At 48.3% G+C, this 24294-nt stretch overlaps 1 protein-coding gene and 1 long non-coding RNA gene across 2 annotated transcripts in view; both read left to right on the plus strand.

Moving 5' to 3' along the window:
- The window catches only part of LOC139264527 (uncharacterized), a 60371-nt gene extending 40072 nt beyond the window's left edge, over positions 1–20299 (plus strand). The window contains exon 2 of the long non-coding RNA XR_011593365.1: positions 16812–20299. This is a non-coding gene — a long non-coding RNA (uncharacterized lncRNA). The remainder of the gene's footprint in view (positions 1–16811) is intronic.
- A 2261-nt stretch (positions 20300–22560) lies between these two features.
- Positions 22561–23670, plus strand: LOC139264121 (calphotin-like). Its single transcript, XM_070880213.1, has one exon. The coding sequence runs from the start codon at positions 22561–22563 to the stop codon at positions 23668–23670; it is 1110 nt and encodes a 369-aa protein (XP_070736314.1).
- Positions 23671–24294: the final 624 nt, after the last annotated feature.

Below are 24294 nucleotides of genomic sequence, written 5' to 3' on the forward strand. Positions count from 1 at the left end.
AATTATCATCCATGTAAGCATAGTGCGGTGAGCAGAATGCTATTCATTTACTTAATTGTCAAGAGTTGTGAAATCAAAACCTAGATGGAAGCGCACCATTCTTAACACTCTGCACTTGGCCTAAATCATTGTCGCAGGAAAACCAACCTGAGAGATCAGCATCCATTCACGTGAACAATTCAGTGTCAAACCTGGAGCACTGACAAGAGTCTTTCTCTTCTATTCATAATGATTTTTACGGTTCAGGCTTTTAAAACAGCTTTTAATGGCTGTATAATCACTTCCCATGTGCAGGCCTCACAAACTGCAAGCATCCGTTGTATGAGCTCCATCCATTTTTTTAGGAAGCATTAATTTACAACACCTCTGATTGGGCCCCCTTGATGACAAGGCCTGATTGCTGATTGGTCCCCTTGGAGGATAAGACACACCCAGCAGTCTCTCTTTGCAAAGTGTAATTCAAGCCATTCTGACTGCCGACTCCAGAGAGAACAGACCTTCTCCCACCCCTCAGTGAAATTCCTGCCCCCACGCCCCATCGCCCAAGTTCCTAACCTCCTCCCTCCAGCCCACGATTCTGACATTCTCCCTCTGCCCAGGTTCCTGACCTCCCCTGCCCAGGTTCCTGACCTCCCTCTGCCCAGGTTCCTGACCTCCCCCTGCCCAGGTTCCTGACCTCCCCCTGCCCAAGTTTCTCCTCACAGATTCCTGACCTTCTTCCCCAAACAAGTTCCTGATTTCCACCCCCCCCGCCCCCCGCCATAGAGGGGGCATTGTGTGTGGGTCACAGATTGTTAACAGGTTTATTGGGTATGAAGTGAATAGTGACAGTGTCGTGACTTCTGGATTTTGTCCAGTGCAATGATGTCACCGAGCTTTCTGAGAAATCAACCAGGTATAGGGGGGAGGAGAGGGAGATGATGGTGCGGGTGTAAAGGGGGTGGGGTTGGAAGAACGTGATCCGTCTTACCATCTGGATCATGTTCTCACTCTCAACCCCCTCACCCCACCTTTAGACCCGGATCACGTTCTTCTGCCATCCCCACTGTGCTCCCCGTGCTTTTACTGCCCCACTCCCACCGTTCCTGACCTCTCCCCTCCCCTCTCTCCCCTCTCTCCCCTCTGATCCCCTCTCCCTCTCCTCTCTCTTGCTGCCTCCTCCCAGTCTCTATCTGTCCCTCTCTCCCCCAGTCTCTTTCTCTCGCTCTCTCTCTCTCTCTCTCCCCCTGCCCCACTCTCTTTCTGCCCCACTTTCTCTCTGTCCCAGTCTCTCTCTCTCTCTCCCCAACTCTTTTTCTCTGCCCCACTCTCTCTCTCTGCCTCAGTCTCCCTCTCTCCCAGCTCCAATTTCCTCTCTCTCTCAGAAGACCACAATAACGTTCATGTAGATAATCACAGCGATATTCTAGGCAAAAGTCCTGGAGGCTCCTTTAGTAAGTGATTGATTTTCGAACGATAACCCAAAAGCCCCAGTAGCAGGCTTATGCTCAAGCAGCAGCTCCAGGCTCGGCAACGAGGTTCGGCCCCACTTCCGGCTTCCTCATATATCATACTGCGCATAGTCTTCAAAGGCTATCGCTGTGTCACACCAAAATCCCTGAAATCCGACATTTGTCAGCGACTTCATGCTGCTCACACTGGCGTCGAGAGCACTCTTCGATGTGCCAGAGAATCGGTTTACTATCCAGGACTGAACAGTGATATAAAAGGCTATGTTTCAAAGTATGAAACATGCAACACTTGGATAAAGAATTAATAAGACAGGAGTTTTGTTGTTTGTTAAACTTGTAGTTGTTGCATACATGTATTCATAAGACGTTAACTACCCATTTATATTGAAGCTAATTTTAATTCAATTTTGTTTCTTATGAAAGGAAAGGTGCAATGAGATCATGTATAGCGCCCTCTAGCTCGGAGGTATAGGGAGCTGTATTGAGAGAGAGGGTCTGTGAAGGAACATCATCTTAAGCTCCACATGGCTGTCTGAGATCTCCCAAATAAATAGAGTTAAGTTGAACTAAGAGTGTTCAAGTTCTTTTAACTGTTGATGTCAATAGGCATAATTAATCTGATTACAAACATCCTTCACAGTATTTGTTTGCATTTCCGAACAGTTCTCACACTTTCAATAGCTAAAACTTGATGAATTTACACTTATTCAGTTGACAAAGGTGTCAACCAAACATACAATAGGGGCATTTAATCTATTTAGCAGCAGCCATGGCTACTTACATTGAGGCAGATAACATGAATTAGTAAATCACAATCTAAGTTAAACATGGATCAAAGGAAACTTTGTAATGACATTCCAGCTGGACTCTGATATCTGATTCCATTTTAGGTTTAAGGACAGGAAAATGGAAACCATTTTAAAGAAAGAATAAACTTGCATTTATAGAGCATCTTTCAAGTCCCCAGGTTCTCTCAAAGTGCTTCATTGGCAAATCTGGGCTTCAATAGTATTAAAAATAAATACAAACATTATGGGGCAAAATTATCTTTATTTATCAGAGCTGTTACCAACAACATATAGCTCCACCTAGTGGACTACTGCTCCACCTAGTGGACTACTGTGGTGATACAACTGCTGATGTAAATACAATAAAAGGATCATGTGACAAGGTTACCTGATAAGTTCCTGTAGAGCCATCTTGCGTATGTGTGTGTTTGTGATGTGGTAAAGAATATATCACATTGGCGATGACGATAGGATAATCGGATTCCCTAGCTGAAATTTTTGTTGGTGGATGATCCAGCTAAACAACAGAGAGATTCTGAGAGGTTCTTTATTTTGCAGCACAGCTAAAAACCCAAGGTAAATTTCAAGCACACTGTTGACATTGCCAAAGTACAGATGGCTGCGCCTATGGGAATAATAGGATGCTTGGGTGAGTTCCATTGTGACTGAGAGACTTTCGGAGCAGATGTGGAGTTTGCCTCTCTAGTAGTGGCAGGAGAGAAGCCTGCCTTAATAGATAGAAATTGGTTGGGATCACTGAAGCTGGATTGGAATTAGATTTTTCGTGTTGAAATGAAATTTGCATCGAAGGATGATGTCATCAAACATTATCCAAAGGTGTTCTGTGAAACAGGCAGTCCGATCCAAGGTTTCAAGACGAGTGTCAGAGTGCAGAAGGATACTAGACCAGTTTACTGCAAGCCACGTCCCATACAATATGCACTCTAGGAGCAAGTTGAGCAAGAACTCAAAAGACTAGAAACTGAGAACATTATGTTGAAGGCAGTTCTAAGTAATTGGGCTACACCCATTGTTGTTGTACCTAAGTCAGATGGTAATGCTGATGCTATGTCCAGGTTGCTATCCCCATTACAATTTACACCCAATAGGGAAGAATGTTCTATTTTTCATACATTGATGAACTGCCAGTCACAGCTGAAGAGATTGGTAGAGCTACCAAACATGACCTAGTTATGTGAAAGGTGTATGATTACACAGCAAATGGCTGGCCAAACCAGGTATCAGAGAAAGATATTCATCCATACTTCGTTTGTACGAATGAATTGTCAGCGGATTAAGATTGCATCATATTGGGTGCAATAGTTATTCCAAATAAGTTCAGGTCCAAATTATTAGGAGATCTTCATGACCAGCACCTGAGTATGTGTTTAACTAAGAGTTTGCACGCAGTTACTTATAGTGGCCAGGACCAGGTTTAGATAAAGATATAAGTTGGCCAGGATTGCACCCATTTTAATGTCATTTTTTGGCGTTAAAAGTATTGTTTTGACGTTAACATTTTTTCCCGTCATTTTCCGATATTGGCCAGTGGTTTACTGTCAGCGTTAAAAAATAACGAGCGCCTTTTTTCAAAACCGTTTTTGTGATGTCACTCGGCATCAAATACTCCGATATCGGTGTTTTTGAAAAATTGGCCAATACCGCCATTTTTAAATACCGCGAAAAATATCGCCCAAAAGATGCGGGTCTTACCAGGTCAGATTCACAACAAAACCGGCGCTAACAGCGCCATCTTGAAAAACAGAGCTCCAGTTCAGTGAATGAAAGCATTTGGAGGGAAGGCTGCGTTTTACACTTTGAGGTTTTTGAGAGTTTATACTTTGTTTTTAAAGACATTTAAGGACATTAAAAAGAATGGGGCCTATGCTATCTCTGCCATTATTGCTGGCTGATTTTGCTATCAAGCAGAGACCTGGAAGAAGGCTTATTCGACAGATTTATCAGCATAATCAAAGAGGTCGCAGACTTATAGGGAGGAGGCCTTACCCCGAATGAGCTTTCAGGGAACAGCACTCATACCTGCACCTGTCTAAGGCACAGTGCATTAGAAGGCTGTGCTTTTGAAAAGAGCTGGTCACAGAGATATGCCAGATCATAAAGGCAGGTCTACAGCCTACCAGCGGCAACATGGCTGCACTGCCCGTCGAGGAGAAGGTGACTGCGGCACTTGCCTTCTGTGCCTCCGGCTCCTTTCAGTCATCAGCAGGAGACATATACTCCATCTTGCAGTACGCTACACATCGCTGCATTCGGCAGGTGACTGCTGCACTGTACGCACGTAGGAAGGACTTCATCAACTTACCAGTGACTAGGGAGGTACAGAATGAGAAGGCTGTAGGCTTTGCACGAATTGCTGGCTTCCCCAAGGTACAGACTGCCATTGACTCTACGCACATCGCCTTGCGAGCACTTTTTCAGGATTCAGAGGTTTACCGAACATGCAGTTTGTCTGCGACCATATTCAGCACATCATGGCAGTAAATGCAACAGTTCCAGGAAGCATCCATGATGCTTTCATCTTGTGTGAGAGCAGTATCTCACAGCTGTTTGAGCATCAGCCAGAAGGCCAGAGCTGAATGTTAGGGTCAAAGGTTACGGCCTCGCCACCTGGCTCATGAATCCCCTCTGCAACCTTTAGACAGAAGCCGAGCATCGCGACAATAACAGCCATATGCAACATGCAATATCATTGAAAAAACAATTGGAGTGCTGAAGCAGCGCTTCCGATGCTTGGACCACTCTGGAGGCTCCCTGCAGTACTCCCCTCAGCAGGTCGGTGAGTTCACTGTGGTGTGTTGCATGCTACACAACGTAGCCATCATGAGAGGACAGGATTTGCCACTGGGGATTGCAGGACCACCTCAGAAGAGAGGGGGGAAGAGGGAGGGAGGGAGGGAGGAGGGAGGAGGGGAGGAACAACCCATACCACCACCACCCCCAGGACGACAGGGTAGGAGACCTCATGGAGCTTTCGCCATTGCAAGAGCCTTGCGTCAGCAACTGATCATGCAAAGTGGTGAATTAAGGCTGAACGGCACATTTCATCATTGACTGCCCACTGTATCCCATCATGTTGACTATTTCCCCCTGTTATTTTGCAAATGAGACACTGCACAAGTTTGGTTTAGTTGAAAAAATAATTTGACATTTATTAAACATTTGTACTTTAATGCAACTTTCTAAACGTTCATTTTGTAACTTTAACATTTTTGATGAAACTTTTCAATTGTAAACATCACTTAAATAAAAACCAACCAACAACAAAAGAACAAAAGAACAGCAAAACAACAACTCCTGCAGCAAACATCCTTCAGTTGCAGCAAACTTTCCACCCGCCTAATTTGAACCCCCCCCACCCCCGTCCATTGTTGCCCTTGGCCCCACCTCGGCTCCTACCCCCGGTGGTCCCAAGATGTTTTTTAGCGGACAGGGCGCTGCTGTTGTTGGGGGACAGATGTAGGAGACGCCAATGGTAGCCCTGGAGAAGCTGGGGCTGCAGAAGGCCCGGTTTCTGAGTGTTGCTCAGCCTCACCACTCACTGGTGCTATCGGTCTGGGTGGTCTGACACTGGGGACTGGAGTGCCATGAGTCAAGGCCATCAATTTCCGCTGGGCATTGACCGCCTCGGTGGGCTCGCGTGTTGCAGCTACTAGCTGCGACATGCCCTCCCTAACGTCCGCAGATAGTGCTGCAATGTTTCCCGAGATCCCACCCATGACCTCAAGGAGCTGTCGGCTGAGTTGGATGCTCTCCCCAGACATTCCCACCAAATCAATTTCCCGGTTTGCCTGCATTTCGGCAGAGCGGCCTTGCCGACTCAGCCTCCGCACAGACTGCAGACGGCCTTTCTGCCCTGGGTGTGCTTTGCTGCAACCCACTGGGACCCGGGACCTCGGATGCTGGATAACCATGGAATGTTCCGGTTTCCTCCTCCGGTGGACTGCGGGCTGCAGCTGAAGCCGCTTGTGCCTGCGTGGCCTCCCCCACACCCACCAACACTGCCCACCCCTCCCCCACCCACCATGTGAAGTTCTTCCACCTCCTGTGCTGTTTCCTCAGCAGGGCTGAGGTCAGTGTCCTCGACTACAGCATCCATCGAGCTGGGGGCATTCTTTGCCATCTCCGATAAGTCTGAATCCACATCTGCAAAATATAAAACAACAGACGACTGGTTAGCAGCAGGGGAGAGGGCAGGGTGACATCAGTAGGCTCACATAGCGCAGGCTCATTTGAAGGACCACCACTACTGCATTACATGTCAACGACTGACAGTACATCGCATTAACTGAACCCTAGCCCAGTCACAGTACAGTACATCGCATAAACCAAAGCCTAGATCACAGACAGTACTTAACATTGAGCCAACCCAGATCGTGGATTTTGGAGGACTTACTCTCAGCGTTCGCACGGGTAGTCGATCTCTGCACCCATCAGACCTGGAGTAAATAAATAAAAATCTTACTTACTCTGACTACCCTGCAATGGTCACGCCATCTCTTCCTGCACTGGAGATAGGCCCTCTTGATGGAAGCTGTTCTGCCACACGTTTCCAACGTTGTTTCATAGCAAATGGGTGCAGTTTTCCACAACCAATCCTTGCAATCTCCTCCAGTCTGCTCTCTACAGCACTGATCAGGGCTTCACTGCATCCTGTGTAAATTTCCTGGCCCTCTTCCTTTCTGAATCACCCTGTATTTTTAGTATTTAGAACACCTGTGTTGAACTATGGTGAACTCTGAAAATGGATGATTCAGCCCTAGGTGTATTGTGCATGTGCAGGCACACCCAACGCATGATCTGGAAGGTACCAGAAAGATCGAAAGAAAAAAAAAACGGGGGGGGGGGGAATTTTTTTTTCTTGCACATGCGCAGAACGAGCGTTATTTTTAGCGCCAAAAAATTCAGTTTCGTCACAAAAATGGCACCATTTTAATCGCTTCGCCAAACATTACAAAACGTTTAGCCAACTTTTTGCGTTTATTTTTTGCCGTTAAAAAAAGTTGTTAAACACGAATAGCGCCAAAAAATGGTGCTTTCGCAATTTGGCCAATTTCTAGCCTTTTGAAGATATCGTTTGACATGTTGCACACTGACTATCGGTAAGCAAGAAACTACCATCAGTACCATTACAGCCATGGAAATGGTCTCCCAAGGTGTGGCAGAGGTTGTATATAGATTTTGCTGAGCTAGAAGGACAACAATTGTTCATGGTGATCGACAGCCATTTGAAGTGGGTAGATGTGGAAAACAAGTAAAAGACTAGACAATTTGCGAGATTATTTTCTTCATATAGCCTCCCAGAAGAAATTGTGTCTGATCATGGGCTGCAATTTTGTTCATACAAATTTGCACTGGTCATGAGCAGAAATGCTGTGAAACACATACCGAAGTTCCACTGTAGCACCCTGCTTCAAATGGTGCAGCAGAGCGCACAGTATAAATTGCAAAACATGACCTCAGCAAGATATTGTTGGATTCAAATCCAAGGAAACGACAGTTGTCGTTGGGTCACAAACTAACAAATTTTCTAATTACTTATCGTAATACTCCTCATACAACTATTGGTAGAACACCAACAGAGTTGTTTCTCAAAACAACAGCCACGAACCAGATTGTTAAAGCCAAACCTGGCACAGTCATTAGAAGAAAAACAATCAAGACAGAAAGTGAATCATGATAGAGGTAGAGTAAAAGAGAGAAGTGCGAAATTGAATCAGAAGGAGAGAGTAAAGAACCATCACCATAAATGGTTAAAGTGGTTTCCAGGAAGAGTAGTGAAGATATGTGGCCCTCGCACATATTTGGTCAAGATGTTTGATCATGGAAAGGTTAGGTTTGTTCACATTGATCATATTTTACCTACAGATGTGGAAGGAGTTGAAAGTTGGAATGATTCGATTATTTCTGATGAGTCAGATAGTCTTGTTACAAGTAGAGTACCAATAGCAAATCCTGCATCAGATGTACTAGAAACAAATCCAAGAGAAAGTCAGAATTTAAGTCTGAGTCTGGCAGACAAACAAACAGTCTGAAGTTGTAGAGAGTCCAAATGTAAATCAAGGGTTGCCCTTGGAGAAAAACTCTCCTCAGGCTCAACCTAGAATGAGTTTGACACCAGGTTTGGAAAGTTCTGTTCAAGAGCGAAGGTATCCTCTTCGAAACAGAAAACAAGTGGTTAAGTTTGATTTGTTAATATGGCAAAATAAGTCCATATCTTTTGTTGTGTATAACCATGCAAGTTATGTAAGATGATTATTTTGTTATGATTACGTCTTCATTAAGGAGAGAGAAGTGTAATATAGAGCTCCACCTAGTGGAATACTGTCATAATGCAACTGCTAATGTAAATACAATAAAAGGATCATGTGACAAGGTCACCTGACAAGTTCCTGTAGCACTATCTTGTGTATGTATGTGTTCATAACGTCGTAAAGATGATATCACATTACCATGAAAATTGAAGTCACTAAGCCTAATCAGTACTACTAAAATATTTTCATTAGCACTGAGTAAAATGAGGTCAAGCACAAACAGGTTATTTATGGGTGGTGCTTATCTTTCCATCGCTATATGACCTGAGATTAGAATCTATGTGGGCACTCCAACTACAATGTTATGCACCAGACAGAAATCATCAGTTTTGTGGCAATGAAAAATATTAAACCCATTGAACATCCTGTTTGTCTGATTACATCTAAATAACCTTATTTTTCGTGGGCAGAGTTTTCACAATACAGTCAAAAGCCTTACTGGTGTACAGTGGGTTTGAAATAATTCACAAATAAAATTTAATGCGCATAAAATATCTACCTTCTTTATAAGTTAACAATAGAGAAAGAACTCTGTTGTCATTAGCTGAGGTGGTTACTTCAGCATGTTTAGAAATGGTAAAAATGGAACCGGACAGTTTGGGTCCCTTAGATAGTAACATAAGGATAAAAGATAATGGAGTCCATTCAGTTTACCTGGCCATTTAGGTTCTTGTTCATGACCCAGACAGACTGATTTCATTTCCTAAAAGAAGAAAATAAGTCTTGGAGTGGGGGGAGGTGGGGGGGGGAGATTATTCACCGCTACCTACAGGATTATTTGATATGAGGAATAATTCAAATCATTCTGTAACTGCCAATGTATAACCTATTTTGCTAGCTTGGATATGCACTTGAAGTGCTGTAACCGACAAGGCTGGAAAGTGGGATTAGGCTGGATAGCTCTTTTCCTGCCGACACAGATACGATGGGCCGAATGATCTCCTTCTGTGGCGGAAATGTCGATGATTCTATAATAAGTTTTCAGTTTTGCATCATTTTCAAGGCATTGGACTGTACAAGCTGTAGATGCACCAGAGCAGCAGGCCTCCACCCATTGGCGATGTGTGCTGCCGATCTTACCAGAATTATAGAGGTCAGCTCATTCAACTGTTGTCATCATCATTGTCCCTCAAAATGAGGATGACTTGCTTCCACGTCAAAAAAAAAGGAAGAGTTCACAGGTGTTTCGAATGAAGAACCCGAACAACATCCTCAAGGGTGGAAGGTGCCGGTGCGTGGATTTTTTTTTTAAACGTGTGGTGGCCGTTGCACACCAGCCACTACATGGGCTTGACAGAGCTAGGTCTTGGTCCAGTGGCAACCCAAGACAACTGAAGACCAGCTCTGCTGCACGGACCTAGTGCGCACACGTATCGCAGTGTGAGCTGGCCCATGTTGCCCCTGGGCCCTAAACTCACATCTCCCCTGGGCCCCGATCACATCTCTCCACAGTTTCTCACCACTCCTTCGCCCCAATCTCGCCGCTCCTGCTGTATCTGCCCTCGCTCCAATCACCGATCTGGACCTTGCTGACGTCAACTGTTGTATGGCGAGTCTAGAGCCCCAACTCCTGTATAAATGGGAGTAAAGTGCAGGGGGTGGGGCAGGAAACTTGTTGCTGCAGTATTTAAGAGCTTGCAGCAACTTAAATTGTCAGCAGTTTCCTGGAGGGACAGTGGGACAGAAACTGGTGGTTTCTCCTCCAGCTTTTGTTACAATGTCCAATTGCACTGGTTTCTTATCAGGAGATTTCTGTGCTTGTTCGAATCTACAAAGATGGCATCAACGTCAGCGCTGGCTCAGGTGAGCCCAGAATTTCACCTATAGGTCCTCACTGGTGAATTGAGACTGAGGAGGGACCATTTGCTGCCACCTGTGAGATATCCTTCAGATACTTATCACTTAATGCTGTTAATATTGTTCCAGGAGAACGTGGCACACAATGCCTGAATGGGGAGGACCCCGGATATACACAAGCTGACAGTTTGAGAAGCAGGCATTGGATGTTCAATGATGACATCGGTAGATCATGTGACAGTTTCAATGCCCAACTAATAGTCTTTCAGGGGAAAAGATCAACCACAACCAAATGTGGGGTGGGGTTGGGGACTGAACTATTGCAGGCCCTCAGACCTGTTAAACCACTAATGTAATAGAGCATATTTTCAGCTGTTGAGTAGCAGCATAGAATCATAGAAATTTACAGCACAGAAGGAGACGTTTCGGCCCATCGTGTCTGCGCCGGCCAACTATGAGCTACCCAGCCTAATCCCACTTTCCAGCTCTTGGTCCGTAGCTAATATGTCCTTACTATACAGTACAAATGCACACGAGGCCCATACTTGAGAAAAGGTCACTCTGTGACCAGTAACCTTTATTAGCCAGCACTGAAGTGAAGAAGGTGGGTGGAGCTTCCCCTTTTATACCTGAAAGTCCAGGTTAGGAGTGTCTCCCACAAGTTCATCACCTAGTGGTCAGTGTTCTCATGGTGTACAACTTAGGTCAGTTTATACATGGGTTACAATGACAGTTGAATACATGACATCACCTCCCCCCTCAAAAGTCTTATTGGGATCACAGGTTAAGTCTATCTGGTGGTTTACGCTCTCTTGTAGAGCACCTGAATTGGGGCTCTGGTTGTTGGGCGCTGGCCTGTGTGTTTGCGGTGCCTCAGGCCTATCCAGACTACCCACAGTGACTGGGCTCTCCTCCACTTGGTTCCGGTGTTTGGTCACCTGTGGTGTAGTGAACTCGACATCGTGTTCTTCCTCTGCTTCTTCTATGTGGTTGCTGAACCTCCTTTTTGTTTGATCCACGTGTTTGTGGCAGATTTGTCCATTGGTAAGTTTAACTACCAAAACCCTATTCCCCTCTTTGGCAATCACAGTGCCTGAAGCCATTTGGGCCCTGCAGCGTAGTTGAGGACAAAGACAGGGTCATTGACATCAATACATCGCGCCCTAGCATTCCCATCATGGTAGTCACATTGTGACCGGCTCCTGCTCTCAACAATTTCTTTCATGGTGGGGTGTATAAGGGATAACCTGGTTTTGAGCTTCCTTTTCATTAGCAGCTCTGCGGGTGGAACCCCTGTGAGCGAGTGTGGTTGGGATCTATTGGCCAACAGGAGGCGTGATAAGCGGCTTTGTAGGGAACGCGCTTGAATTCTGAGTATCCCCTGTTTGATTATCTGCACTGCTCGTTCCGCTTGGCTGTTTGAGGCTGGCTTGAACGGTGCCGTTCTGACATGGTTGATTCCATTTCCTGCCATGAAGTCCTGGAATTCAACGCTTGTAAAGCACGGGCAATTGTCGCTGACCAAGATGTCCGGTAGACCATGGGCGGTGAACATTGCCCGTAGACTTTCTACCGTGGCAGAGAATGTGCTTGAGTTGAGAATGTCACACTCGATCCATTTGGAGTAGGCGTCTACTGCAACCAAAAACATTTTTCCCATGAAAGGACTTGCGTAGTCCACATGGATGCATGACCATGGCTTGGCGGGCCAGGACCAGGGGCTAAGGGGGGCTTCCCTGGGCGCATTGCCAAGCTGGGCACTCGTGTTACACCTGTGAGCACAAAGTTCCAGGTCTACATCTATCCCTGGCCACCAAACGTGTGACCTGGCAATTGCCTTCATCATGACAATGCCTGGGTGCTCATGGTGGAGTTCTCAGATGAACACCTCTCTGCCCATCTGGGGCATGACTACTCGGCTTCCCCATAGTACGCAATTGGCCTGAATCGAGAGTTCATCCTTGCGCCTGTGAAATGGTTCAAATTACTCAGGGCATGCCCTGTACATGGCTGCCCAGTCCCCATTCAGGACACATTTCTTCGCTAAAGACAGTAGCGGGTCTCTATTTGTCCAGACTTTGATCTGACGGGCTGTCACGGGTGAGCCTTCGCTTTCGAAAGCTTCAACAGCCATGGCCATCTCAGCAGCATACTCGGTTTCTCCCTCGGTGGTGGCTAGTGGGAGCCTGCTGAGTGCATTGGCGCAGTTTTCAGTGCCCAGTCTGTGCCGAATTGTATAGTCATAGGCGGCTAACGTGAGTGCCCACCTCTGTATGCGGGCTGACGCATTTGCATTTATGGCCTTGTTGTCGGCCAGAATGGACGTTAGGGGTTTGTGATCTGTCTCCAGCTCAAATTTCCTGCCAAACAGATACTGGTGCATTTTTTTTTACTGCATAGAAACATGCAAGCGCTTCCTTTTCTACCATCCCGTAGTCCCTTTCTGCCTGGGACAGACTTCTGGAGGCATAAGCTACTGGCTGTAACAGACCTTTGGCATTAACATGCTGCAACACACACCCGACACCATAGGACGGCGCATCGCATGTTAAAACAAGTTTCTTACATGGGTCATATATCATTAACAGATTGTTGGAGCATAACAAATTGCGTGCCCTATCAAAAGCCCTTTCCTGGCTGTCCCCCCAGACCCATTCGCGACCTTTGTGCAGGAGCATGTGTAGCGGCTCTAACAGCGTGCTCAATTTGGGAAGAAAGTTACCAAAATAGTTCAGGATCCCCAGGAACGAACGCAGCTCTGTCGTGTTGCGGGATCTGGGTGCTCTCTGAATCGCTTCCGCTTTGGACGCAGTAGGTCTGATCCCATCTGCTGCTACCCTCATCCCCAGGAATTCTACCTCTGGAGCTAGGAAGACGCACTTCGCCTTTTTCAGTCGCAGACCTACCATGTCCAGTCTGCGTAGCACCTCCTCCAGGTTGTGAAGGTGTTCTTCAGTATCGCGACCAGTGATGAGGATGTCGTCTTGAAAAACCACCGTCCTTGGAATCGACTTGAGGAGGGTTTCCATGTTTCGTTGAAAGATTGCGGCGGCCGAGCGAATCCCGAACGGACATCTGTTGTACTCAAACAACCCCTTGTGTGCCGTGATGGTGGTCAGCTTCTTCGACTCACTCGCCAGCTCCTGGGTCATGTAAGCTGAGGTCAGGTCGCAAAGAAGTCCTCCGCTCTTGGTAGCGGGTACTGGTCTTAGAGTGACACCCGATTGATGGTGGCCTTGTAATCACCACATATCCTGACCGACCCATCCGCCTTGAGCACCGGCACAATCGGGCTCGCCCAGTCACTGAATTCGACTGGAGAGATGATGCCTTCCCTCAGCAGGTGGTCCAATTCGCCTTCTATCTTTTCCCGCATCACGTACGGCACCGCTCTGGCCTTGTGGTGTACTGGCCTGGCGTCCGGGTTTATGTGAATCACTATCTTGGTCCCCATGAAAGTGCCAATGCCGGGTTGAAATAGTGAGTCAAATTTGTCCAGGACCTGTAAGCATGATATTCGCTCCACAGAAGAAATTGCATTGACATCACCCCATTTCCAGTTCATGACAGCAAGCCAACTCCTCCCCAGCAGTGCGGGACCATCCCCCGGGACAATCCAGAATGGCAACCTGATCTCCGAATCTTTGTGGGTCACGACTACCGTGGCGCTGCCTAGCACCGGAATGATCTCCTTTGTATATGTCCGTAGCTGTGCATCAATCGGCACTAATATTGGCCTCCTGGTTTTGGACGCCCACAACTTGTCAAACTGTTTGATACTCATCAGGGACTGGCTGGCCCCTGTGTCTAGCTCCATTGATACTGGGATGCCATTGAGGAGCACTTTCATTATTATCGGTGGTGTCCTGGTGTATGAACTGTATATGTGCTCCACATGCACTCGCTGAACTTCAGCTTCCAGCGATTTCCCTCAGTGTCCATTTGGCCTCGTAGGGCTTACATCAGGCCCATCCTCCTCGTACATCAACCTGGCTGCAGGCTTCCTGCGCATATGTGCCAAGTGACCGCTGACGTTGCATTTTCTGCAGGTATATTGCTGATTATTGCAAGCTCTAGCTGTGTGTTTGCCTCCACACTTCAAGATGAGCCGTTGTTGGAAACAAAAGATGCATTACCAGTCGATCGTCTGACTGTCTCTGTAACTGTCCTTAAGCGCACCATTGACAGGGTTGATGGCTCCATTACTGGCCGCATTGTCCCTTGCGATGGCATGAATCGCCGTTCAGCTAGCCATTGTCTCTGTTGAATTCCCCCTTTGGGTTCGACTACATGCTCGGGCATGTCCGATTGCCCCTGTCTGCCTGGAGAACTGTGTGCCGCATTAACAATGTTGACTCCCTGTCCATTTGCTGCATTTAAAGCAAGATTTTTGTCAAACATCATCCTGGTCTCTTCCTCCCCGGAGATAAATGTCTGGGCCATCAAAGCCACCGTTTCCAGGGTCAAGTCTTTGGTCTCAGTTTCCTGAAAACCCCAGCGTGCCCGATGCCCCCAATAAAAAAGTCTCGCAGCATCTCCGCTCTGCATGCATCTGGGAACTTACATAGGCTCGCTAGTCACCGGAGGTCTGCCATGAAGTCGGGAACGCTTTTCCCTTCTCGCCGCCGGTGCATGTAAAACCGGTGTCTCGCCATGTGCATGCTGCTTGCCGATTTAAAGTGTTCTCCGATCAACTTACTGAGTTCTTCAAAAGTCTTGTCCACCGGCTTCTCTGGCGCTAGAAGGTCCTTCATCAGGGAGTACGTCCTGGATCCACAAATTGTCAGGAGATGAGCCCTGCGTTTGTCGGCCGAATCCCATCCCAGCCATTCCTTAGTGACAAAACTTTGCTGTAGTCTCTCAATAAAATTGTCCCAATCATCACCAACACAGTATCTCTCGTCTATGCTGCTAGTGGCCATGCTCGCGTGGTTTAAATCCCAGTTTCTCGTCGCCAATAATATGTCCTTACGATACAGTATAAATGCACACGAAGCCCATACTTGAGAGAAGGTCACTCTGTGACCAGTAACCTTTATTAGCCAGCACTGAAGTGAAGGTGGGTGGAGCTTCCCCTTTTATACCTGAAAGTCCAGGTTAGGAGTGTCTCCCACAAGTTCACCACTTAGTGGTCAGTGTTCTCAAGGTATACAACTTAGGTCAGTTTATACATGGGTTACAATGACAGTAGTCATGTATGGCACTTTAAGTGCACATCGAATTAATTTTTAAATGTGGTGAGGGTTTCTGCCTCTACCACAGGCAGTGAGTTCCAGACTCCCACCACCCTCTGGGTTTAATGCCCAACAGCAGAGTTGGGCATTAAACTTGGAGGAAAACCAAGAGATCAACTGAAACTTGTCTTTTTTCCCCCTTTTCTGCATTATTGTTTTCCCATCCTAAACAAAATGATTCAAATTGCTATTGATTTTTTTTTAGATCAGTTGTTCCTTGTTAAGGTCTTTGTTAAATATGAGCTTTCAGAAAAAGATATAGCAAGTTCCCAAAGGAAGAAATAAAAATGACCAGATAGGAATTGGCTCAGCCACTCACCTGGGACTAACTCAGCAACGGAGAAGCTAAACGCTTTGGAAGAGTCTCTGTCCAATTTAGTTAAAAGAAAGAACAAACTTACATTTACATTAACATAAGTGTCTGTCATGATCTTGGGACGTCCCAAAATGTTTTACAACCAATTATATATTTTTGAAGTCTGATCACTGTTGTAATGTAGGAAATGCGACAGCCAATTTTGTGCCCAGCAAGGTCCCACAATGTTATTTAATATTGCTTGCTCAGCAGTACCCTTTTTTCCTGTTAATAGAATTAATGAAAGCAAAGTTTATATTAATAATGCTCATTCGACTTGCTGTATGTAAACATTCAAAATAAATATTGATTTTCATTCATGCTTATCATGGGAAGCAAAATAAAATAATTCCGCAGAGTCAAAGATGATGGGCAAAAAATGCGAGTGGTTTGTACCACCTGTTAACGCCATGAAATGTCGGAAAAACAGCGACCGGCGCACTTCCGCCAGCTGGTGGCAGGTCCCACAGCAGGCACCATTTTTCAAAGGCCGGTAGCACTGCCAATAAACACGGTCAGTGTAGGGATTTAAATCAACGAGATCATGATGTCATTGAGTGTGCAACACTCACTTGACACCCGATCTGCAGCATTGGATTTCGCTGTTCAACTTACCGGCATGGCTAAACAACTTTAGAGAAAGCAGGCGTTCAACAGCAGGAAGGAGGCTCCAGCAATGATATTTAAAGGGATCATCAACAATCAGTTGCACCTGTCATGCTTATGCAGTTTGAGTGATTGCTACTTTCTGCTACTCCAACAGCTTTCTTTACTTATTTCAAGGTTCTAAGGAAACAGAGTGTTGCTGCAAATGCAGAACGCCTTCATTAATTTTTGTTCACATTTGTTCACAGGCATGGGAGCGGTACTGGCAGTCGCCCTCGCCCTCCAGGATCTACGATGGAAGGAGCGGAGACAGTGAGGAAGATGGGAACATGCGCGCAGAGGAAGTAGTAGGTGGGCCATGAGGGCTCTCAACAGGAAGCCTAGGGTTTTCCGACAACACTTTTCCTATCTCCAATTAAGCAAGGAGCAGTGTATTAGAAGGCTCCGCTTCACCAGGGAGGTGGTCACAGAATTCTGCCACCTCCTGCAACCAGACCTCAGATCAGGGCGACCACAGCTCTCTCAGTGGCAGTCAAGGTCATCGTGACCCTCAATTTCTTCACCAGCGAATCCTTCCTGTCTGCAACAGGAGATACAGCTAACATTTCGCAGTCTGCCGTCCATCGCTGCATCTGGAAGGTCACAGAGGCTCTCTACAGTAGGAGAAGGGACTACATTTCCTTCACCACCACCAGAGAGAAGCAGGACGAGCGTGCATGTGGCTTTTCCAGGATAGCGCAATACCCCATGGTGCAGGGCGCCATTGTCTGCATCCACGTGGTTTTGCGGGCACCGCATAACAATCCAGAGATCTTCTGCAACCACAAACGCTACCACACACTTAATGCAGTTGGTGTGTGACCACAGACAGCGAATCCTCAATGTTAATGCCCGCTATCCAGACAGCAGCCACGTTGCCTCCATCCTGCACCAGACTGGAGTGCCAGCACTCTTCCAGCCACCATGTCAAGCTCGCAGTCCAAGACAAGGGCTATCGGCTCTCCACCTGGCTCATGACTACCCTCCACGACCCAAACACTCCTGCCCAGCACTCGTAATAAGAGCTATGCTACCACCAGGAACATCATCAAGCAGACCATCGGCCTGCTGAAGCAAAGCTTCTGCTGCTTTGGCCGCTCAGTTGGAGCCTCAAGTACTCGGCTGAGCGGGTGTTCCATTTTGTGGTGGTCTGCTACATGCTCCACAACTTGGCCATCATGAAGGCCCAGCCCTTGCCACCAGAGATTGCAGGACCACCTCAGGAGGAGGGAGAGAGAGAGGAAGAGGAAGTGGAAGATGAGGAGGAGGACAAGGAGAAACAGGAGCGAGGAAGGAGGCAGCTGCTCAATTAGCCTTTCAGAAGGGCGGTCGCCTCGTCAGAATGCAGTTCGAATGAATTAAACCCCAGATCCCTGTTGCCCACCACATCCCCATCATTTCATCCCTGTTGAAGGCCATATCACAGCGCAAAGCTGAAATGCAAGACACCACAAAATAATCCAAAGTGAATGAATAAATGTAATAATATCAACACATATTTACAGCAAAAATATTAACTATTCATCCTTGTGCAATCCCTTAGTGCTTCTCGTTACTGTGACTTTGCCTACTTTAATGCTCCTACGAAGTGTTGGCCCTGTGGCTGCAGCAGGGCTGGTGGGAGACTGCTGAATGTCTGTGTGGGAGACTTCAGTTGGCCTGGCAGGATGCCCTCGACCAGCTCTAAGCAGCATCAGGTCTGGGTGGCCACGATCTCTCTGGGAGTCTACCATCCTTTGCAGACTATAAATGATGGGCTCGATGGTGCGCGCAGAGCCTTGTGCAATGTTGAAGGTTCTCGGGCACCTTGCTATTGCACCGATCATCTCTTTGTGCGTGCCCATCACCCTTTTTCTAAAAGCCTCCCCAGCAAGGTCTTCATTTGAGTCCTGTGCAGCAGAACTTGTGCGTGAACTTGCCCTCTGGGGAGCTGACCCCCGAGCTACCCTTTCCCTGGCTTTGCTGCAGTCTACTCGTCCCCGGTGCCTCACACTGTGCAGATCCCGCTACTATACTAACTTCTAAAGAAAGCATTGTGCCAGTATCTGAGCTGGTACCTGCGGGTGAGACATGCAGTGACGTGGTGTGTTCTTCCTCCTCCTCTTCTCCCACCTTGCTCTCTACGGTGCCCTCGGACAGGCTGCTGAGGTACTTGCTTATTATCTGAAAACATTAAGGCACAAGAGTCGGGTTAAGGTGAGGGGAGTGGGGCAGGAAGGGAGAAATGCTGCATACAGCATGATTAGCTGGAAAGTGCAAAATGCTGGTGGGGTGAGGGGGAATTGGGATGTGAGAAGAAGGAATAGTGATGAACATACCATTGTTGTCCCCAAGGGGGTCAATGTTGCCGGTTGCCATGGCACCCACCACCTGGCGCCCAATAATCTGCAGCACTCTATTCTCCAGCGCAGACAGTGGTTGATTGTCGGCTTGTCCCCCACCTGTGCATTCCTGCTCCCTCCTTTTGTGAGCCACCTTGGCCTGCAAGAGAAAGGAAAGTGTATGAGTGAGTGTGGAGCTATGTGTTTGGTGTTGTGCCTGCCTTAGTTTAATAGCTGTCATTGTGTGCAGGGTGTGAGATGTGGGTATGAGTGTTGGTAGGTAGAGTTTGTTGGTGGGAGAGTGCTGGGGGCTTTGGGCAGTGTGTGAAGACTGCGGTTCAGATGGTGATATGTAGCACTTGTTGAAGCATTCACTCATCTTGACCGCCCGAGTGAGGTCGTTAAATTTCTTCCTGCACTGTGCATTGGTCCCGGAGACCACAGTGCTACCCTCGACATGCCGCACTACCTCCCTCCACATGGTGCAGAATATATGCAGCGAGGGCCTCTTGCCATTTGTCGGGTAGAGCACCTCCCTCCATCTCTCCACAGTGAACACCAACAATGCTTGATCATAGAATCTATGGGCTCTCTCCCTGGGGCGTGGATCAGCCATGAGTACAACTGGACCAATATCAGGTGCAGTCTAATCGCAAGTCATAATTGCCATAGGCTTTTTCCTGCTCTTGCTCATGCTCATGCTCATGCTCATGCTCATGCTCATGCACATGCTCATGCTCATGCTCATGCTCATTCTGGCTGAGACAGCTGCACAGCCAGCAATGCTGAGAATGAGGTTCTGCAGCATCAATTAACCTCCCCTTTAAGAACTGAAAAAAGCCTATGGCAATTATGACTTGTGATTAGACTGCACCTGATATTGGTCCACCCTTTGAGTGTAATGCCAAGGAGCTTGGATTTGAATACTTGAATAACCACTCCAATCATTTCTTTGAGCAATGAGCATGAATTTTGTGTGCCTGCTAAAGCATTAGTGCTTGGCGCTAATTCCAACTTTTCAAATTATACCGTCCATTCCTGGACTTTAATGAATTTCTAGCCCAGTTATGTTTATAATAAGAATATCTAGAGACTAGAAGGGTTATGCTTACCACAGCAAAGACATGGCATCTCACGTGCAAGGTTGCTGATGTATGTTGATAGATTTGTGTCTCTGTACTATGCAGTCGCCAGAGACTACCATATAAGGCAATGCCAGTTTCAGTTTGAATAGAAAACAGTGTATAAATATAAGCTATTTCTTTGTTCAAGCAGCACGAGGAGACACGCTTGCCTACATTCCCATGCTCTGTGATTATACTCTTGAAAATTGCTTTTTATGCAGAAGTTAAAGAATAAAATGATTATAACCATAAGACTGAATTTGTTATACTCAAGTGAACAACAGAGGTGGTTTTAAAACAACACCACCTCAGGAGGAGGATGAGGGAGAGGAGAACGAGGAGGAAGAGGAGGAGGAGGGAGGGAGGAGGTAAGCAGCCAATTGTCCATCTGGTTGGGCTTTCCATGAACAGCTAATCACACTCTGATTCGAATAAATGAAACCCCAGATCCCCGTTGCTCACCACATCCCCATCATACCATCCCTGTCTCACAGAATATCACAACGTCCTCCTGGGCACAAAGGTGAAATGAGAGACACCACAAAAGATTCCAAACAAAATTACTAAATTTATCAATAATCAAATCACACATCTTTACATCAATACTATTAACTAATCACCTCTGTGCAATCCCTTAGTGTCTGTCTTTCGTATGGCTTTTCCTAACCTTGTGCTCTCCCAATGGCTGCAGCATGGCTGGTTGAAGTCTGCTGAGTTTCCATGGGGGAGCCTTCAAATGGCCTTGCAGGATGACCTCAAGCAGCTCTGGATCTGGAAGGCCCAGTTGCAGACTGCACCACCTCAGCACAGGCGGCAGTCTGGGTTGGCTGGCTCAGCGGCAAGGGCAATGATGCAGTGGCAGTGGTGGGATCAGGAATACTATCATCTTGCTCCACTGCCACTCTCCCAGGGCGGCACCTCAGCATTCTTAGCAATCTTTTGGAACACAGATTGCTGGCCTGCCGCGACACCCTGCAAGCCCCGGTGGACAGTGGCAAACCCAGCTAGGATGGCAGCGGTCTGAGTTTGGGTGGCATCAAGCAAAGACTACATGAGAGCGTCCAAGCTTCCACTGCAGCACTAAGACGTTGAGTCGCTTCTCCCTACGCTGCAATGGAAGCTGCAACACCACACATCATGTGCACCATCGTGTCTGGGTCGCCACGGTCTCTGTGGGAACTGTCCAATCATTTCCAGGGTGGAAGTCTTCAGCTCCAGGTTCTGCGCAGAGCCCCGAGCTGTTGGAGTCGGACACCTCCACATTCCTTGACATTGCCGAGAGGCTCAATAGCAGGCTTACCGTTCCACCTATCATCTCCAAGTGCATGCCCATCACCCTTGTTCTGAAGGCCGCCCCATCGAGGTCCTCATCTGAGCCGTGTGCAGCAGAACTGGCTCGCAAACTCACCCTCCGGGGAGCTGGCCCCCGAGCTACCCTTTCCCCCGGCCTTGCTGCAGCCCACTCATGCCTGGTGCCTCACCCTGTGCAGATCCCGCTTCTACACTGGCCTCTAACGTTTGGATAGTGCCAGTTTCTGAGCTGGTGTCTGTGAGTGAGAGACGCTGTGACACGGTGTCTTATTCCCCCTCTTTCCCCCCTCGCTCTCTACGGTGCCCTCGGGCATTTGCTGCTCAGGTGCTTGCTGATTATCTGAAAGCAGAAAGCCACAAGAGTCGGGTTATGGTGAGGGCAGGGGCGGTGGCGGGGGAAGCCAGAAATACATGCATACAGCTTGAAAGTTAGAAAAGATTGTGGGCTGAGGGGTAGTGGGATGTGAAAAGAAGGATTAGGAATGAACATACCATTGTTGTCTTCAAGAGGTTCAACCTCGCCGGTTGTCATGGCATCGACAATGTGGCATCCAATGATCTGATGTACTTACCCCTTGAGCTGGCTTAGTTCTTGCTTGTAGGCCTATCCCCTGCCTGCCTACTCCTGCTCACGATGATTATGTGCCAGCTTGGCCTGCAAGAGAAGGCGAAATGTTGAGTGAGTTTAGTGCAATGTATTTAGATAATGTGCCAGCCATAATTTAATAGCTGTCAGTGTGTGCAATGTGTGAAATGTGGGTGTGAGTGTTGCAGCCATGACAAGGTTGTAGACTGAAGTGAAACTCTGTTTGTGAGGTATGAGTAGATAGGTAGAGATTGTTGCTTTGTGAGTGCTGGGGTGTGTGAGGCTTGTGGTGCAAATGGTGGGATGTGGAATTTGCCTTCACTCACCTTGACCATCCATATGAGGTCATTAAACTCCTTCCTGCACTGGCTGGGGATCCTGAGGACCACAGTGCTGGCCGTGACATGGTCCGCAATCTCACACCACATGGTTTGGGATGTGTAGTGTGAGGTCTTCCTGTCAGTTTGTGGGTATAGGATAGCCTGCCTCCTCTCCACCGCGAATACCAACACCTGTAGAGCTTCACCCGAGAACTTCTGGGCTCTCTACCTTGGTCGAGCATCTGTCATCACGAGTGGTGGTGGCGGCGGCGACAGTGGTGGTGGCGGTGGTGGTGATGGTGGCTGCGGTGGTGGTGGTGGCGGTGGTGGTGGTGGTGGCTGCGGTGGTGGTGGTGGCGGTGGTGGTGGTGGTAGTGGCGACAGTGGTGGTGGCGGCGGCAGCGTCGGCGGTGGTGGTGGCGGTGGTGGTGGTGGTGGCGCCGGCGACGGTGGTGGCGGTGGTAGTGGTGGTGGCGGCAGCAGCGGCAGTGGTGGCGGTGGTGGTGATAGTGGCTGCGGTGGTGATGGTGGCTGCGGTGGTGGTGGTGGCTGCGGTGGTGGTGGTGGCGGTGGTGGTGGTGGTGGTGGCGACAGTGGTGGTGGTGGCGGCAGCGTCGGCGGTGGTGGTGGCGGTGGTGGTGGTGGTGGCGCCGGCGACGGTGGTGGCGGTGGTAGTGGTGGTGGCGGCAGCAGCGGCAGTGGTGGCGGTGGTGGTGATGGTGGCTGCGGTGGTGATGGTGGCTGCGGTGGTGGTGGTGGCTGCGGTGGTGGTGGTGGCGGTGGTGGTGGTGGTGGTGGCGACAGTGGTGGTGGTGGCGGCAGCGTCGGCTGTGGTGGTGGCGGTGGTGGTGGTGGTGGTGGCGCCGGCGACGGTGGTGGCGGTGGTGGCGACAGTGGTGGTGGCGGCAGTGGTGGCGGTGGTGGCGGCAGTGGTGGTGGTGGCGCCGGCGGCGGCGGTGGTGGTGGTGGTGGCGCCGGCGGCGGCGGCGGTGGTGGTGGTGGCGCCGGTGGCAGCGGTGGTGGTGGTGGTGGCGCCGGCAGCGGCGGTGGTGGTGGTGGTGGCGCCGGCGGCGGCGGCGGTGATGGTGGTGGCGCTGGCGGCAGCGGTGGTGGTAGTGGTGGCGCCGGCGGCGGCGGTGGTGGTGGTGGTGGCGCCGGCGGCGGCGGTGGTGGTGGTGGTGGCGACAGTGGTGGTGACGGCAGCAGCGGCAGTGGTGGCGGTGGTGGCGGCAGTGGTGGTGGCGGCGGCGGCGGTGGTGGTGGTGGCAGCACCGGCGGCGGTGGTGGTGGCGGCGGCGGCGGCGGCGGCGGTGGTGGTGGTGGTGGTGGTGGTGGTGGTGGTGGCGAATGATGTTTCAACTACCCTAACAATAAGGTGCTACAGCATTAATGTACCTCACCTTTAAGTAGTGGAAAAAGCCTGTGGCAAACATGACTGTGAATTAGACTGGCCCTGGTATTGGTCCACCTCTTGAGCGTTAAGCCAATGAGCAGCAGTTTTTGCACTGTCGTTAATGAAGAGTGAACACGAATTTTGCGTGCTACCTAGACTACTTTCAGGTGGCATAGCTTAACCTCGTTTGGTCGTAACACTGCCCATTTGATGGCTATATTCAATTTTTAGCCCAAAAAGTCTAGATGCAATAGATGTTTGCAGTTTGCAACAGACTTTTGTTTGATGATCAAATATCAATAAGAATGATATTCAGTGAAATTGTTCACATTTCAATCTTGTGTGTACAATTATACCGACACATTCTTTATTTTAACTGCTTTTTCCTGTAAATCTCAGTTTTAAAAAAACTTATGACTTTGACAATCTACAAAGCAGTTACAACTTTTATTTTCAACTTGCCTTGGTTTCCAGCACTCTCACCTCTCGACTTATAAGTTGTTGGTTCAAGCCATATACCAGGACTTTTGGTTGGGGCTGCTCTTTCAATGAGACTTTAAAGATCCCTCAACACTTGTGGAAGAGATGCGAGGAGTTCTTCTTCAACGAATACATCTTAAAGCAGATCATCTCACGG

Source organism: Pristiophorus japonicus, chromosome 5, assembly GCF_044704955.1.
Source record: "Pristiophorus japonicus isolate sPriJap1 chromosome 5, sPriJap1.hap1, whole genome shotgun sequence".
Classification (NCBI taxonomy): Eukaryota; Metazoa; Chordata; class Chondrichthyes; family Pristiophoridae; genus Pristiophorus; species Pristiophorus japonicus.

Excerpts from the sequence above, each read along its gene's own strand:
- LOC139264121 (XM_070880213.1), top strand. The coding sequence starts at position 22,561 with ATGGTGGCTGCGGTGGTGGTGGTGGCGGTGGTGGTGGTGGTGGCTGCG.